The following is an 18007-nucleotide window of genomic DNA, read 5'->3' as shown; positions in this document are numbered from 1 at the left end:
TAAATAAATTTTTTTGTTGTCATTTAACTCAGCAGTTCCAACCCTTTCCATGAAATAAAAAGGTGATAAAAATTCAAGCAAAGTTTCTGATGCAAGTTTCTTATAGAAGTTCTGTCTCATGTAAAATAAGACGTGTGCCTATAAAGAATTATCAGTAAAACCACCTGATAATGCTTTTAGTCATTTAACCCTGTGTATCACAAATCTAAAAAAAACCTAGGTTTTATGTAGCCAAAAGCAAGTAGCTAACTACTAGCATATCATGGCTATAGGCTTTAAAAACTATGGTCCTTAAACTACCCACACTAAATTTTCCTAAAATTATAACACTAGTAAAAATAAAATGACTAATAATTTACATGTAGGAATGATTAGAGAAGAATTAACATCTTGGCAAACTTTGAGTTACGGAATCAAAACATGGATGGGTGGTCAGCAGCTCCAGGTCTTAGAAGTGGGTTTTCAGAAGGCAGAGAAGAGCGTGCTGATTCAAACAAACATTACTGCCCAAAACTAGTCTGCTGAAAACTAGGAAGCTGTGAGAAAGCTGAAGACAGGTTAGGTGTTACAGGACAGGAAAAGAGATCATTAGGTAGTGGGACCTAAATAAAAGTACTGTACAGGGTTCACAATTACCTAAAGGTTTCACATGTGTTATTTCTACTTGAAACTATTAGCACCTTTAAACTACTGGGCACAAGTAGATTCTTTTTACAAACCAGCAACGTTTTACTGCCCTTTCTGCCAAATTGTGAGAAGGACTGGTAAAAGAGCACCATTCCTAAATCTTTGTTTGGAGCCCTGTGTTTTATAGCCATGTCGCTGAGTCAATGAAAGCCCAAGCAAAACAGTAAAACTGTAGTTTTAACCACTTAACGCAGCATCACCACCTACGTCGCAAGACCCAAACCTGACCAGGGGGCACACAAACTGCCCAGCCACAGACAGGGTAATGGATTTCCTGCTGAATATCCTACCAACTGCCACTCCTAAAGAGTCAGAAGAGTAATTACTGCTCTTGTTAAGAAAATAATTAAAGGCACATGCCTTTATTCCCAGCTACTTAGGAGGCTGAAAAAGAGAACTGCAAGTTCCAGGCCAGCCTGGGAAACTTAGTAAGACCCCAAAAAGAAAAAAATTTAAAGGGCTGGGCACGTAGCTAAATAGCAGAACACCTGCCTAACACGTATGAAGCCCTGTGCTCAATATGCAGTACTGCAAAAAAAAAATTTTTTTAATTTTAAAAATTAAAAAATATTCTATGGCCTACCACAAAGATAAAGACGACATCACTATCTTTCCAAATATGCAGGGAAGTAAGCCTGGACAGTCCTCAGCTGCCCAAAGAGCCACCCTAGAGTGAGACAGGCAGCATTCTGAAGCTTCTGTTTCCAACCAAACAGAAGGTACTGATCTGCTATCACCATTCTCCCACAAAAATTAAAAGCTTTTATTTCCATTTAGCTGCCACTTAAGATTTATAAAAGGTTCATTTTTCCTTTCATTCTTTTAGCTCAAATCCTCACAGAGCATACTTTCTTCATCACAGGTTGCCAATTTTTGGTTGTGTTAAAAACCCCATCAAGTTGCACTTACATGATGTGACAATTAACTTTTAATGATGGATAAAAGAGGTAGAATGCTGAAAGTCATTTTGCATTCTATTAAAGCACCCATCCAATAAAGGAAAATTCCTTTATAAAGGTCAGAAAATTTTCTTCTTTAATCATACGCTAAAAGACAGACTAACTTTGAAAATACATAAAGCCAGCTGGGCCAAGAGATGTGTAACAGAATGTAGAGCCCGTTGTCAGTACTGCACTGTAGAAGGAACATCTCCACTACTTATTCTTTGACTTAGTATCTCTTATGTTTATAATTTTTAATTATTTTCATAAATAACTGGCATTTTATATTCAAGTACTGTAATATATTTATAGATTTTTAGATAAGATGTTTTACTAACTGATGTCTAAAGACGGGCTTTCTCAGATATCACTGCCCACAGGGTTTCTGCACACACCCGTGGGGGCGCCATTCACACCGGACAGGTAAGTCTGCATATCTACCATGACAACTTCCTGCCAGAAGGCAGTACAGGGTCTTGTCCTAAGAAAACCAATCTACAGTATTATGACAACTGTCCAACATTTGGAAATACAGTATCTCAAGTATTCTCAAGAATTTTTCTAATTTACTCAAAGAAACAGAATTAAGGCAGCAGCTGCCACGGCTTTCCTTGCAAACTCCCAGGACAGAACTCTGTCTGACCAGGACACCAAGCTTCTCTTCTAAACTTCAGGGCACAGGTTATTTTCTGCCAAATGAAACTTACAAAAATACTAACCTTGGAAATATTCTCTGGGGTCTTAACTCACTAACGTTCAGCACATATACATTTAAACAGGTCCAGGCACAATGACAAGGTCGCTACATCTCACTACAGCAGTTTCTTAACAAGGCCACAATGAGGCAACAACACACAAATCAGAGAGATCACTCCTGCACAACGAAACCTGTAGGGTTTTATAAACTTCTTCCTCCTGACCAGCTCTGAGCGATTTATACCTTCATGAATAGAACAAATCTAACAGCCCTAGAACAACTTTTAAAAGCTCTTCTGCTTAAGATTAGGGTGGGCTGCTATGAGGCTGGGATGGCTTCTCCCAGTACCAGACTGTAATAAACTTAGGCCTCTGATAAACTGGCGTGCCATTTAGCAATGTTGTTGTTTTGCAAATTCTTGCTGTTTTCACAGGACTCAGGGAGCTTCACCAAAGCCATGTTCCAATTTACTACGTGTTAGCTGCCAAAATCACATTATACCACTAAGTTAGAAATCAATCCTTAAGATAAAATAACTTCGAAGTAGTAAATATAATGTATTACATATAGCTTCATCCCAACAATACCCAACATTTTAGTTCTTCAATCTTCTTAACCATTTATAAACAGTAAGTCACACATTCCTGCCACGTAGATAGTGCCATCAATTGGCTAAAAATGCTGTCTACATCATTTTGAACTAAGATTTCTACAGGAAGACACGAAACCAAACTCCTGCATCTTGGACTCAGCTCTGCCTCTCAGCCTGGGTTCCCAGTCCCTTGGGCAGGGGCTTGCCTTCTTCAGATTTAAAACAACAGATTGTATTACTCCGCGATCATCTGTAACATCCCGTTTAGAATTAAGATCATTTTATTCTCTTCAAAGTTACTGATTCTAAAACTATTTTATTCTCTTATATTGTGGCACATTTATTTTTTAAATCAGCCTTACTTCATCTGTATATAGCACTGACTTTTTTTAACTTTAGAAGTTACCTTATGCTTGGAATTATTCAAGAAACAATTACTAGCCAGGAGTGGTGGTACAGGCTTGTAATCCCAGCATCTGGGAGGCTGCGGCAGGAGGATCGCAAGTTTGAGCTCAGCCTAATCAACTCAGTGACTTGGCATGACCTTGTTTTTAAATAAAAAAATAAAAACAAGGGCCAGGCCTGGTGGCGCACTATAATCCCAGCACTTGGGAGGCTGAGGCAGGAGGATCGTTGCGCATTCCAGACCAGCCTGGGCTAGGAAATGAGCTCAAGACCAGCCTGAACTGCATAGCAAGACCTTGTCTCAAAAAGACAAGAAAATAAATAAATAAAAATAAATAAAAAAGGACTCGGGGGTGTAGCTCCATGTGAAGGCCCTGGGTTCAATCCCCAGTACACAAAAGAAAACATAAATAAAAGGAGAGAACGAAAGAAGGAAGGGAAGGAGGAAGGGGAAAGAAAGGGGAGCGAAGGGAAGGGGAGGGATGTAGGGAGACAGGAGGGGAGGGCAGGGGAGGGAAAGCCACTGAGGAGCAATTCTGTATATGCAATCTACTTGATGTTGTAAAAACGCAAACAGTGACAAGACCACTTTATCCTGAGCTGCAAAGCCATGCTTGAAGCCCGCAAGGGATCACAATTCGGTGTGTGCAGACACACTCATGCACTGTGGAATGGTGCAAGGGCCGTGTGGTGAGCACAGGGGCAGGATAAGGTAGTGAGTGATAGATACGAGGCTGGCCTCAGTACACAGAACGAGCGGGGATGGGATGCCGGCACCACCACTCCAGGAGGACGACCTTGGGGAGTTAGCAAGCCTCTGAGACTCACTTCCTGCTTTTCAAATGGAGATAATAATGCCTACTTCATGGATTCCTGGCAAGCCGGAAAGAGGAGTGGGAGCACTGGCCTCATATTCTACACAGCACTGCTTAGAAACCGAGGCTGGGGAAGAACTCTGCCTAACCGTCCCCATGACTGTATGTTCACACCCCACTTTAAAGGAAAGGCCAAACTAAAGAACGGAAAGTTCTTGGTTTCAACCACTTTCACTGATCTAGGCCTTCTTCAATAAACATAGGCTTTGGTTTTGTCAAATTATAATTTCTCAACCAACTTCTTCTTTATCTCACTATCATACCATGTCCCAGAGACAGCATAAGTACTCAAATATAGCTTATATAAAAATTAGCTAAAGGGAACCTACATAAACAAACATCCTAAATAATGTGTAAGACCTTAAATATTTAAATTTAAAACTTCTGGAGTTCTAATGTAATCAATGTTTTATCATTCTCCCACAGTAAAATAATTACTACATCTCTTTATACTCTTGAGGAACTTAAAGATAAGATCCTAACAAATAAAACCTCTGTATTATGTAGACTGTTATTGAATAATTAATTCTGAAATAACTTTTAGATAGTACAAATCCCTTCCCTGTCATAGTTGGCAGAACTACATTCAATTCTCTAATTAGCCTATGAAACCTTTCCTTTTACAAAGTGCCAAATTAAAATGCATTTTAAATTTAAAAAGAAAGAGCACTACCACTTGCCTTAACTTTTTTGAAAACAGCAGTCCATATCAAATTATGAAGAGACTGTGTTCTGGAAATAAGAGCAGGTCAAATATATAGGTATCAAATCACATTTTCCAGGCAATTTTCATCATAATTTCAGAAATCTCTCATGGGGAAACAAATTATCCTAATACCACACTTGAAGTCTCAAATAAGAATTCCAATGTATATTTTAAAGTTCATTCTTTGTCAGTGTGAGGTGCCCATATAGATAATTTTCCACCACAAGCTATTAGAAAAAGTTAAGCCAAATAGATTTTTTCACATGATCTTAGAAGACTTATTTAAACGTGTAACAGTTTTAAGTAGATCAGACATTTTGAGCCAATTCACTGAAATTTTATAGCCCAGAGAATATGAACTAATTAACAACCACATTTTCTAAATCACCACTGTTCCAGGTATTTACAGTAATCTGACAAGTTGAAAATAACTGAAAGGAAACAATAAAGCTGTACTTTTTTACTATTTTTGTTTGTTTGTTTTTGGTACTGGGAATAGAACTCATGACCTCACACTTGCCAGGCAGGCGCTTGCACCAGAACTATATCCCTGGCCCAAAATTGGTTTTTTTGTTTTTGGTACTGGGAATCGAACTCAGGACCTTGTGCTTGCTATGCAGGCGCTTGTGCCGCTGAGCTATATCCCCAGCCCTAATAAAGCTGAACTTTAAAGGGGTAAATTCTCTGCTGTACTGCAGAAGCTCTCTAGACAAATGGCCAAAATCTGTAGGCTTTGGTTTCAGAGAACCCATTGAAAACCCAGTCAAGCTGTTTAACTTTGAGCCTGTATCTTCATCTGAAAAAGGAAACAGTGATATCCTACTATCTATCTCATAGCACAGGTATAAAGATCAAGTAAGATAATGTCCACGAAATCACAATGCAAAGTCTAAGATGCAGTAAGAGTGCAAGATATTATTACTACTCTACCCTATTAGGGACAGCCTGACAATAGAGACCTCAGGACTTAATGACTAACAAGGTGAGAGCAAAAATATCTCAGCTCTTCAAGCCCTTATTTGGAGACTATGCCAAAGATGCAGGAGGGCTCTCAAAGAAAATTTAATTTTCATTTAATTGTGGGAAGCCTGGGCAGAGGAGACTGACATTGCAAGGTAAAGACAAAGGGTAAGTACAAGGCATAGAAAAGCGTATTCGAGTACCGTAATTTATTAATTAGGCAAATGTGAAACGCTGTAAGTAACTGTCTTGGCCAGCGTGGCACCACTGAAGAAGGACACCTTCATGCAGCAGCTTCTCAAAGACAGCGTTAACGCCACAACTGCTTCTCAGAGAAAAACTCTTGCTTCTGACTCCAATGATGCTCAGAACAACGAAAGACAAATGTATTTTGTGATCATAAAACTAGAATTTCTGTCTCCTAAATTTAAAGCAGTCTAACGGGGGGGGGGGGGATAACATGTCTTCTTTGGTTTGATTTATACATAAATTCAGTCCTAACCATAACAGTGTGCATAGGCTGGGATGGTCCATAACATATCCCAGCTTTGGTCAGGAGGAAGGAGGAACAGCCTCATAGCAGTTGTGGTCACTAGAGCTCCTCCGTTCAGGAAATACTGCCGGGGCTTAAAATCAAATTTGTAGGTGGGGGTGGAGGCACATGCCCATAACCCCAGCTACTTAGGAGGCTCAGGTAGGAGGACCCTAAGTTTGAGGCCTACGTGGGCAACTTAGCAAGATCCTGTCTCAAAATTTAAAAAAGGAGCTGAGCCCTATAGCTCAGTGGTACAACACTTGCTCAGCAGGTTCAATCCCCAGTAGTGCCTAGAACAAATAAACAAACAAAAAACCATCCATCTGTATATATTACCACTGGCTATATGTCATTCAAGGAAGGACTCATTTTTCGGCATCCAATTTTGACTTTGATCCACTGTTGCGGAATCCAAGCAACTCGACAAAAATTCATCACAGACCTTCTATCCGTGGATACAAAGATGAGTAAAATCTGTATCTCACCGCTTGAACTGGTCACAGTCTTTGCTTTAAGAATGAAGGTCACTAAAGACATTCCTCAGAGACGTTCTTGCTAATACTCTGACCCCCATAGGCTAATCTTCTCACCTGCCTCTAGTTAGCCTATCTCCATATACCATTTTGCTTTAGGGAACCTCTGAGGACTTAGTTTTTCATGTCCATAGACCCATGGCCTCTTCCAGATCCCTCATGCTGAGCTACACATCTTCTGTTCCCCATGCAGCCACACAGTATTTATGGAGTCCCTACTGTGTGGCAGGCGCTTTTATAAGCACAAGAGGTACAGCAATGAATAAAAAATGTTCTTATTCTTCCCTGTTTCCTTATGCTGAGCTAGACTCTGACTTTATCTTTACTAGCCAGCCAAAGTGTGCATATTCATTCAACAGTATTAACTGAGCTCTTACCACATTCTAGAGCTTACAATGATATAAACAGCCTGCTGCAGCACGGGTGCCGAAGGTTCGCCACCACCGTTCTAGGTGCTGGGATACAGTAATAAACAAAATTCTTGATCTAATGGAACTTACCTAAACTGAGTGTGACTGCCAGATTCCGACCAGAGGTCTCCCGAGTGTAGGGTTCCCAAACCCCAAAATGTAAACAAGACAGTGTATTTGAAGTAGGTGAAAAGAAAGTATGAAAATTTTTCTTCATATCTAGTATTTCTTACCTTTGTAAATTTCTAATCTATTTGTATCTTATTTTAAACATAATATATTAATAACTCAGTATACATAAAGTATAGTATATACATATATACATAACAAGAACAAATGCTCAAATTCTTTCACTGAAGGGAATAGCATTTTAAAAATCCGGAGACTAATGGCTCTTTAGGGTGAGGTATCTGACCCAGGTAAGGTTAGCCTGGGTTCTCTACTCAATCCACTTTCAGATTAAGCAGTGAGAAGATGTCTAGCCATTTAGCTATACAACTAAAATTCAAAGTTCAAGACCATTTCAATTTCTCCTCTTACCATCTTCTATTGCCCTACACTGACCAGCCCTACATCCTGTGAACATTATGGCACCTTTACTTTCTATTATTCATTTGGTGACTGTGTGTTGTTGTTATACTAGAAATATCCTGAGACCAGAGATACTATCCTTCTATTCTGCAAGCCACAAAATTCTTAATCCAGCTTGATACATTATCAGTACTCAATACATTTTGCACAAATTAAGATAACTCAATGTATGGCACCTAGAATTACCAAATAGATACAATGGAGAGAAATTATTTGCTTTACCCAAAATTGTTCCTCTTCACAAAAGAATTAATACATATTCATTTACAGAGCTCCCCTCTATGAATGTACAGATCATCGATTAACACATAAAGTTGGAAATAGTAAAACTTCAATCAGTAAAATCAGTAGACACTGACTGAAGAAGATTAACTAGAAATATGAAGCAACATGAAAATATACTGTCTTTGATTTTTTGTTTTTTTGTTTTTCTTCCAGTACCAGGAATCAAACTTACGACCTTGTGCTTGCCAGGCAGGCGCTTTGCCACTGAGCTAAATCCTCAGCCCCCGAAAATATACTGTCAATAAAGATGTATAGTTCCATTTTGAAAAACTAAGTTAAAACTTTTTAAGAAAAACTCTACTTAATGAAGAAAAGTACAGATCATCCTGATTCCTGAGATCTGTATATTAGACTTAAAAGCCAGCTGGCTGTATTTGAAATACATGTTGGAAATTACATGTAAGATCACATTTAAGAAAATTAAAGAAAAGGAAAATACTGACAACTCATTCATGATCACAGTTCCTTATGCAGTAAATTCATTACTGTGTGAGACCAGATCCTCGCTCTTATAATTCAGTGCTTGAGTGTGATCCCATTCCTCATAAGCTTTCAAGCTACCAAAAATTTGTACAGATCTGCATTAGTTATGCAGAGATTACATGTAAGAAATCATCAGAGTGAAAAAAACCCCAGGTCTTACAATAAATCTGAACATGTTGTCTGGGTCTAAGCTTATATAGCCTCAAACGAGACGAAAATGAACGTTCACATATGCAACTTGTAAAGAAATTCATGATTACCATGAGAACCGGTAAATAACAAGATCCAAATGGCTACTTGTATGATGACAAACAACCCTAAGACACAGAAGGGGGGAAAGATTCACAAATTATTAGTTTGTATCTCTGCTCTTCTTGGCTACTTTAATGTAAATATTAGGATCATTATCCATGCTGTGAATTTACCAGAAGTATTTTCCCAGACCAACTTCTTCTTTATGATCTGACTGATGAAAGTTTGTTTGTTATTGAAGCACCCAGGACGGCAACAGGACACTGAGCACAGCAATTTAGAAACAAAGTTTTCATCTGCACTGAGCTGATGTTCACGAAGCCAAGAGAGGGCTGCAAATAAAGCTGGGTGAAAACAGATAAATTCTGAGGTGCAATAAATACAAAAGTCACCATTAAAAGACCACACTCTGACCACTATGCATAAACAAAAACAAGTACCAAACTCACAAGGGCTTTCAGACCATGGTTCCCTAAAGCAGGAGAGAGACTGCTAATAAGGACAGGTTGAAAACACCCTAGAAAACCTAAAAACTGTTTGTTTGGCAGGAGCACTAAGCATATTTTATCATCCTTCATGGATAAAACAAAAAACACATTTTCACCTCCTCCTTAGCTACAGCGGTGTACAACATTTGCACTGGCAGGTGTTTGGACCCCTTTACATGTATTTCAAACTTCCTATTCTATTAAGTACACTTTCGACATTATTTAGTATACGTAAAATCCTCTTTAAGATGTTTTATAGTCCAATACTTCCTTTTGGTTTGATCATGTTTTTAAAGACTGTTACATTAACAGCAATAAATAAAAAGGCAGCCCAAAATATCTCGGCGAAATATAACTTTAATATAAACTGAAAGCTTTATCAAAAATTAAAAATATATCAAAACCAAAAACACGCACTAATGTTTAAATAACAGCAAAGTCAGAGTTTTAAGCAGGATTTTTAAAAATTGACTCTTCAACCAAACTAGCTTTACAACCCTGCTTTGTTCTGGCAGTGGTGAAGAGTGAACCCAGGGTACTCTTCCCACGGAGCAACATGCCCAGACTTCTTTTTTTTTCTGAGAGAGGGTCTCACTAAGTTCCCCAGGCTGGCCTTGAACCTGCAATTCTACCTCTTGCATAGCTGGCACTATAGGCATGTCACCACACCCAGCTATTTTTACAATCTTAACGGCAATTAGAGCAAACACAACGCCTCAGTAAAAACAAACGCCCCCGTAGTTCAGTGTCCAGCTCCTATGTTCCAAATAGCCAGTTTTTCACTGATGTTTCTCACTACTATTTCATACCATAGCTATTAGAACAATTAGCCCAGGTGAATGTATATGACAGTGTTCCCATCTACTAGCTTTTCTAGCCAGGAGAATGTTTGCTCTGAGGACAGGGGTTACTCCATATTCACCTTTATGTCCCAAAGTCAGGTTGACACCTCAACATCCTGTAGGCACTCAACCTATAAATGATGATTTAAATTGGTAAGTTTTTACCTGTATGTCAATCCTACCAAAAATAAGTAGGGCTACAGAGATTATGAGAGCAGATCCTTATGCAGGATTGCCTCAAAGCAAAAAGCCCTTCCATCAAGTTTATAGTGAGATGTGTCCTGACTTTAGCTTTCTTTGGTGTCTGACCTCACAATCTTTACAGTACCTTTTCAGGCTCAAGCATCCGGCTCCCCTCTGCTCGTGCTCCCGCCCCCTTTGGTGGAGTTTATGCGCCGCTCCAGCATGAGACAGCCACTCAGGTGATGCGGTACCCCCAGGCCCTCAAGACTGAGTGGGGACTAAGACAAGAGAGGAATTGTATCTGGCACCTCAAAATAGAACTTTAAAAGTTAGATTTTCTCCCTGCAGAGACTCACAGCTTCTACAAACTTCCATAGGCCTAGGGCATAAACAGCTACCCTTACCACTCCTCAGCCCATAGAAGTAGACAGAACACTCAGATACTGGCACCAGCAGGTCAAGCCCAATTTCATTTCCTCAGGCAAGAGCGGGAGAGGTCTGCGTCCAGGAAGCGATGAAACAAGCCTGAACAAGTCTATTGTCTCTTGCGCTCCCCACCTCGCTGTTCCTTTCTATAAAAGACCCTCGCGCACCTGCGCACAGTAAGGTAGTGAGGCAGATGGGTCCCTCTATCTCTTTGGAGCTAGCTTTGAATAAACCCTTTTCTCCTTTTCACCAAAATTAAAAAATAGAAATAAACGGATAATGCTTTTTGCTTCTTGAATCTGACTAGCGCGTGATTAAGTTATTTAATCTCAAAAATGTTGTTGTTCAAACTCAAGAAAACAAGATGAAAGAAAGCTGTCAGGAGCCCCTAAAACTTAAGCAAATTCAAGTTACCAACCTACTTGAATGAGAACAGTGTGAAAGCGGTTTACTAGGAGGGAATGAAACCAAACCAGTGTAAATCCAGCACCTTTTATAAAGAATTACTTGGCTGTAACAACACAAAAAGAGCAATTTTATAACAAGATCATGACCCTCAAATACTACTTTGCTAAAATACTCTACACATTCCATGGATTAGAAGGGGGAAAAGCCACTTAATGAGAAAAAAAAAAATTTATAATCTTTTGTACCTAAATTAGGCTCTAACTTTGCTGAATTTGCAAAGATAAAATATTAATTTCAGATGAAAAAGGCTCTTAGTATCAAAAAGCAACTTGTTACCTTTGTATTTTCTAATAGATTTGCTGCCTCTATGTAAGTGTGTAATTCATAAAATCTATTGTACTTACCACAGTGAAAGTTTTTTAAGTAAAATAAATTGAAAGTATATATCCTTAAACTAGTCTCAGAAATGATAAATTAGAACTTCTGACTGACCCCTATATCTAATTCATGTTTGATCATCAGATACTGTGAAGGCCACAAAATCAATCTATTTATTAATTTTTCCACTAATACTCAATTTCCTTTCCAAATGAATCTCAGACATTTGGAAAATGTCTAGAATCTTAGATTTTAAAACCCTATTCATGTTACACTGCTGAAGTTTTCTAGTAAAACACATTCACTATAAAAGTCACACGTTATTTAGCTAGGAAAACTCAACTCCTCATGAAACAATACAGGACTTCTACTGATGTATCAGAGGAATTAGTAAATACTAAACTAGCAATTGGTATTGACATTTCCATAGGAGATATACCAAAAATAAAGTTGAGTGAACATAACTTCGTAAATGAAGGATGAGGCTGGTTCAGCATTTGACAGTGACCGCACAGATGATAACTGACAACAGGTCCTGGGTCAGACTTTCACTTGTAGTCAAAGTGAAGGTTTCCCTTCCAGGAAAAAGAAAAATAGAGAGGAATTCTTGGCCAAGAGTTGCCCTGACTTTTCACTCGTAGTAACTTCTTGAAGTATGGCCCTAATGGCGAGTAAACAAAGAAACCCCCAGGAGACTATGGCAATGCAGACAGCCAGCCCTGAAAGACCGCCTACTGAATGTGCGACCTCATGCAGTGACTTACCCCGAGACTCAGTTTCCTCATCACACCCAACTTTCCCTTAAGTATGAATGAAACTGTACAGTCATCCTGTCACCCCAAAATCATTAGACAGGGATGGGATAAGGAATTTAGTTCAATTTATTTCAGAAAAACAACAGCTGTTTCCACACTGCCCTACTAAATAAAGATTCCATTATAATACCTTCCTAACTGATACATGTTGGGAATTTATAAGTCTCAGACTCATTCATCAAAAATTTTATTATGTGGGTAATATTAAATACTGAAAGGGCTCAACAACTACAAATGTAGTTTAAAGTCAAATAAAGCCCATGTTCCCATTCTAGAACATTTATAGGCAGTGTCACAGATACACACTACGGAATACAACAGGCTCACAGGGAGCCCGGCAGGCAGAGTGTTTAGGGAGAAACGGACTGGGGGGTGAAAGGAAGAGATGGCTTTGAGGGCAAAAGGGAAGGAAAAAAGAAAATAAACTTCCAGCAACTTCAAAGATAATCGGAGTTTAACAGATGGATTTAAGATTTATTTTAGCATTTTGTTCTGTACTCCATCTAGTCAATGAGAACTCTACACCTGGGTAAGTTTCGAGTGCTGCACCAAAAGCTGCAAAACAACTCAGCATTTCTTAGTATTATATTGCTACTAAGACTCCCATTCAACCGGAGCCATCCTTCCCTTCCCTTATACCAGAGTTTCTCAAAGTATGTCACTCCTACCTGCTTCACTAGCTAACATCTATATTCCTGGATCCTACTCCAGAAACGATGACCTGGAGTTATCTAGGATCGGGTAGGGACCTCCAGTTCCAGCTAGTACTCTAGGTAGGTGTTTTTCAAACTGTAACTCATATACTCAATTTAGTAGATGACAGTACTTTTTTGTTGAAAGGAATGGCTTGGAACAGATCCAATTTAAGAAGATTACACAGGATTAGAAAATATTAGCGGGCACTATGCTTTATGCTGTTTCAGGAAGCCTGTTCCAGTTCTTTATGTGGGATGGGATACAAACGGTATTTCTTACCAGATGTCTCGGTCAACCGTACTTGAACCATTTTTACTTTCATTTGTCCTTCTAAAAGTTACCTTTTTAAAAACTTAATTATTCCCTTTACAAAACACAACTTTGCACATTTAGGATCTCATTTATTCCATTCCCAAAGTTTCTTTTGTATTCCCTGAACTTTTCACCTGAGGGCCATGCTTACCTATTGGTTTAATTATCTCACGAACATTTTACAGTATTTTAAGTTTTTTTAAGATTTCAGAAATACAACTTGTTATTTTTCACCTTGTTTTTTAAACAGCTGTCGCACTATTCGATGTTACTTCACCACTAACATCCCTGAACTGACTCGTATAATTTAACTCTATATTCTGGTAGGTACATCAATGCTTCATGGTATTTAATCCTTGAAGTTTTTCATTCCCTCATTCTCTCTTCTATTAACATAATTTTAGACGGTGTTCTTTATTGCCTTGCTTTCTTTTGACATTCCCTTATATAACTGGCACTTAATTCCGACCATATCTTTTTCTTTGAAAAAAAATCCCCATTACCACATGAGGATTTTCTGGCTGTATGCCTGCAATTTTAAAATGAGGTACAGTGTGCGGGTATTTCAAGGAACTGTGATTGCCTTCTACAGGATAATGTGAATATTGAGTAAAACCGTACCGAAAACTTTCCTCAGGTGTGACTTAAAATATAGAAATATCTGCAGTTCGACACAGTATGTGATGACTGCCCTCGAGGTAGTACAAACCAACTGACTGAATAATGGTCTCAAGATCTTCAAGCCGGAAGAAGCTCTAGTCAGTCTTAGCCTTGGTCCTTACCACCTCCAGTGCAGCATTTCTCCACGGGTAGCCTAAGGACCCCCATCCGACTGATGCAGGGCATGTGTTAAAAATGAAGCAGTGAAGTCACACGTTTTTTGCTAATGTTGATTTATTTTCATTTCATAGCGAGAGAAAACAATTTCACTAAAAAATATAGAAGAGGTAGTACTCAGCCCTATTTTAAAAGGTGCCCTTGCTGGAGAAATGTTAAGAAGTGAGGTGGACTTCAAGCTACAAGTTCAAACGCTGTCTTTGTCTTAAATGAAGTACCTGCTTAAGTTTATACCTTACACTGGCAGTGTGCTGCTTGGTGATGATGCAGTTAACTGCCTAAATTAATTTGAATATCACAACTGTAAACACTGTCTGCACTTTTGTGAGACATTAATAATAATCTCAGGGATTTCCTGAAAGAACAGGCACATCTGTAATGAGATCATTTTCCCAAAGTTTGTTTTAATAGGTTGAGCTGTGAAACCATTATTACTTTAATAGAGGTACTGTAAGATTTCTAATACAAAAATAACTGAGTTTCAGGGCAAGAGTGTAATAATGGCCCTTATTTTTATCCATACAGTTTCTGAAACATAGGAAAAGATACTTTAAATATGCTAGTGAATGACTAATAATGAAAACTTGTAATTTCACTGAAAAATACAGCTTTATTATAATTTAGCTGCTAACGGGAGCATTATTTTCAGACCTGTTGTTCTTTGTACATTAAAGGCAAAGCTATCTCACAAACTCTTAAACCTGACACTTTTTACAGAAAGCATACAGATCTAACTCTGCATACAGAGACAGATACTTTAAATCTACAGACTGCAAATTTTTCAAAATGTGTAAGTTTCTAATGCAAAGTTCCTCCTAAAACTACTCCAGTACCTCCAATGATGTAACACTAGGAAACTGTAGATGAGCCACCTTTTCAACAGCTAGCATTAAACATGAAATGCAAATTAAATCCTCAACTTGAGAATTTAATAGAAATATACAGAATAATAAAATGGGAGGTTCAGAAACTCTTGATGATGAAGAAAAAACTTTAAACTCTTATTTTGATAAGTAACTTCATATCTAGTAAATACATTTGAGACAAAAATGACTGCGATTTCATTGGCAAGGTGACTTTTAAAGATCACTATTCCGAGTTTACACTCTCAGAACTACTTCACTGACTTCAAAGACCAGTACGGTTTTTGAAAATATTGTTTTAATGAGGTAGTCATTTGATATCATGAAGAACTGCAAGAGTGCGTTGAAATGCTTTTATTCTGATACTGATTCCCATATTAATTTCTGAATTGATCAAATCTATTTCCATAGGGAAAGAAATAACACTAAATGTTTGCTGTAGTGAACAAAATAACATGCCTTACATATATAAATGTGGTGTTCTTTAGTAATCAGGAATGCATCTTGAATACTATTGCCATATGTTCAAAAATGAAAAACTTTTCTTCCAAACAAGTGTAAAAAAATCAAAGGCATTAAAATCTACACATTTTGGTGTGCGCTAAATTCATCCTATAGAACAATCTCATCCCAGCACTCCTATTGGCTTGTTAAATATGCGACATATGAGATCTCTAATTGAATCAACTAATTATGAGCAGTAATTTAATACGTACATTCTACAGAAAAAAGTTGGACACAGAACTTATACAGATTATCTAAAGGCCCCACTAATATCAGTGTATTTTAGCAGGTTGGATACTACGGCAAAGGCCTGCTATTTGAATTCCTCTTAATACCAAGACATTTTATTAATGTACACAATATTCCATCAAGCCAGGAAACAAAACACATTTGGTCCCTGGATTTTATTGCATGGGAAACTGAATACAAATTCATTTTCATTCACAAAGTACAATTTCTAAGTTCACTATGATAAGGTCACAAAGTACTACAGCTGATTTATATAATTTTGTACACATAATTTTCTGAATGTATTAGCAACCCAGAGTACCTGAAGAGTTTCTTCACAATGGAGGGACAAACTTAGAAGTTTGTCTGTCCCATGTGTATGTTGTATATTTCTCAAAGTGGGAGGCATATGCAGTTATTTGAAAATGGCACCTGACAGATCTCAAAGTTGCTACTTGTTAAGTATGTTCCTCATTTCTCCAAATACGTAAATTGTGAAGGAAATTATGATCGATTTTGAACCAAGTGCACTAAGTACGAAATTCCCTACACTGTCCAATCCAACCTTCCCCAACTCAAAAGTAAGCATTAGAAACACCAGATTAGTCAAGCAGAGAACCTAGGAGACAGAAAGCAAATGCCAGTCACTACAATTAAAGAGGCCTTTCACTCAACACTTCATCGTTGGGTTTTTATAGTACTGTCTAACCAACTCACTAGGCCTTCAACTCTATAAAACTTCATTATCAAATAAAACGTCTCTGTAAAAAAAAGTTTTCAAGTGATGCTTGCAGATAAATAGGAAATGAACATTTAAATGATCTTAAAGTAATAGTAACCTACAGCTGAACTCTTAAAAACTAAGACTCATCAATTGACTCCTGCTGTAAGAAACTCAGTGAGATAAGCTCTCTGAGGTATTGTAACCCCATAAAGCATCTTCCTATGTGAACCATGACTCTTATGTCAGCACCAATGAGCTTTCCTGTGCGAAGTTTGCATACTTACCCAGGAGGGTAAATGGAAAGTACACAGCGAGGAAGATGAACTGCAGCAAAGCCTCTGTCATATGATAGTGACCTATAAAGTATCAAATAAAGGTACATCAGTATGGTAAGGCTTTAGGAGAGCAGAGTCCCAAGTCCTTAACAGCTATCAAGAAAGGCCACCAAAATGCGGGAGTCCAGCTCCCCACCAGCCCCTCCCCTCTTCATCTTGCCCCAAGCGAGAACCCGGCCTCAGGGGCAGCGAAGGGAAAGCGGCTGCCCCTGCTCAAAGGGCAGAGGACGAGGGGCAGCCTGGCCGGCATTCCAGGGTATCTCCAGCACCCTTACTTCTATTCCCTGTCTGTACAAGGCGGAAAGTTGATCTATTCTGCAAACGTAAAACCCACACCTCGCTCATTCACCAACTTGCATAAGCGATCACCGCCCCCCGGACGGATTGACCAGTAACCAAATCATAGCGATCCATGGGGAGCCCCAGCCCTTCCTCGCCCAGGAGCCCGGAGGAGGTGCCCCCGCGGAGGCGGTGGGTCCAGGTGTGGCAGCCGCAGCCATCTCCCCAAAGCCCGGCCCGGGTCACAACCCCGAGATTGGAGATCGGAACCGACCGGGAAAACATTCGCCAGAGCCCACGGCTACAGGCGCAGGGCCACCAGGTCTGCGAGGTCGGGGTGGGGGAGCTAAGGGACGGGGAGGAAGGAAGAGAGCGAGGGATCCCACCCTGGCTTTGTTGCTGGTCACCACCAACTTTGCATCTTAGTACAAAATGTCGATCTTAAGGGCTGACAAGACAGAGGCAGAGGGAGAAAGAGAAAGGCAATAGAGTCCATCTTGCTTTGGGGAAGAGGAGGCAGGGAAAGAATGAAGTGCAAACCCCACACTCCGGGCGTAAAAGTCAGCTCAACACCTCTCCACCACGGAGGAGCAACGAGTGGGGTGTCCCCGAGCCGGTGCCCGCCCGAACTGGCGGCGGTCTGGGCAGAAGACGCCTCCCTCTCCTCCTCTTCCTCCTCCTCCCCCTCCTCCTTCTCCCGTTCCTCCTCCTCGCGTTCCTTCTCCTCCTCCTCCTCC

The 18007-nt window shown here is 39.3% G+C and overlaps 2 protein-coding genes across 6 annotated transcripts in view; both read right to left on the bottom strand.

Moving 5' to 3' along the window:
• LOC106148690 overlaps positions 1-17405 on the bottom strand; it is a 47871-nt gene extending 30466 nt beyond the window's left edge. The window contains exons 1-2 of the mRNA XM_013515050.1: positions 17345-17405; positions 16941-17012 (exon numbers count right to left, since the gene is read on the bottom strand). Of these exons, the coding sequence (XP_013370504.1) occupies positions 16941-17012; positions 17345-17405 (133 nt within the window). The remainder of the gene's footprint in view (positions 1-16940; positions 17013-17344) is intronic.
• Bbx (bobby sox homolog (Drosophila)) overlaps positions 1-18007 on the bottom strand; it is a 255067-nt gene that overhangs the window by 234832 nt on the left and 2228 nt on the right. For all 5 annotated transcript variants that reach the window (XM_005386346.2, XM_005386352.2, XM_013515187.1 and 2 more), the window contains exon 2: positions 16941-17012. The gene's annotated coding sequence lies outside the window, so the exon portion shown is untranslated. The remainder of the gene's footprint in view (positions 1-16940; positions 17013-18007) is intronic.

Source organism: Chinchilla lanigera, unplaced genomic scaffold, assembly GCF_000276665.1.
Source record: "Chinchilla lanigera isolate Chin_1 unplaced genomic scaffold, ChiLan1.0 scaffold00026, whole genome shotgun sequence".
NCBI lineage: Eukaryota > Metazoa > Chordata > Mammalia > Rodentia > Chinchillidae > Chinchilla > Chinchilla lanigera.
This window is presented reverse-complemented; position numbering and strand designations above follow the sequence as displayed.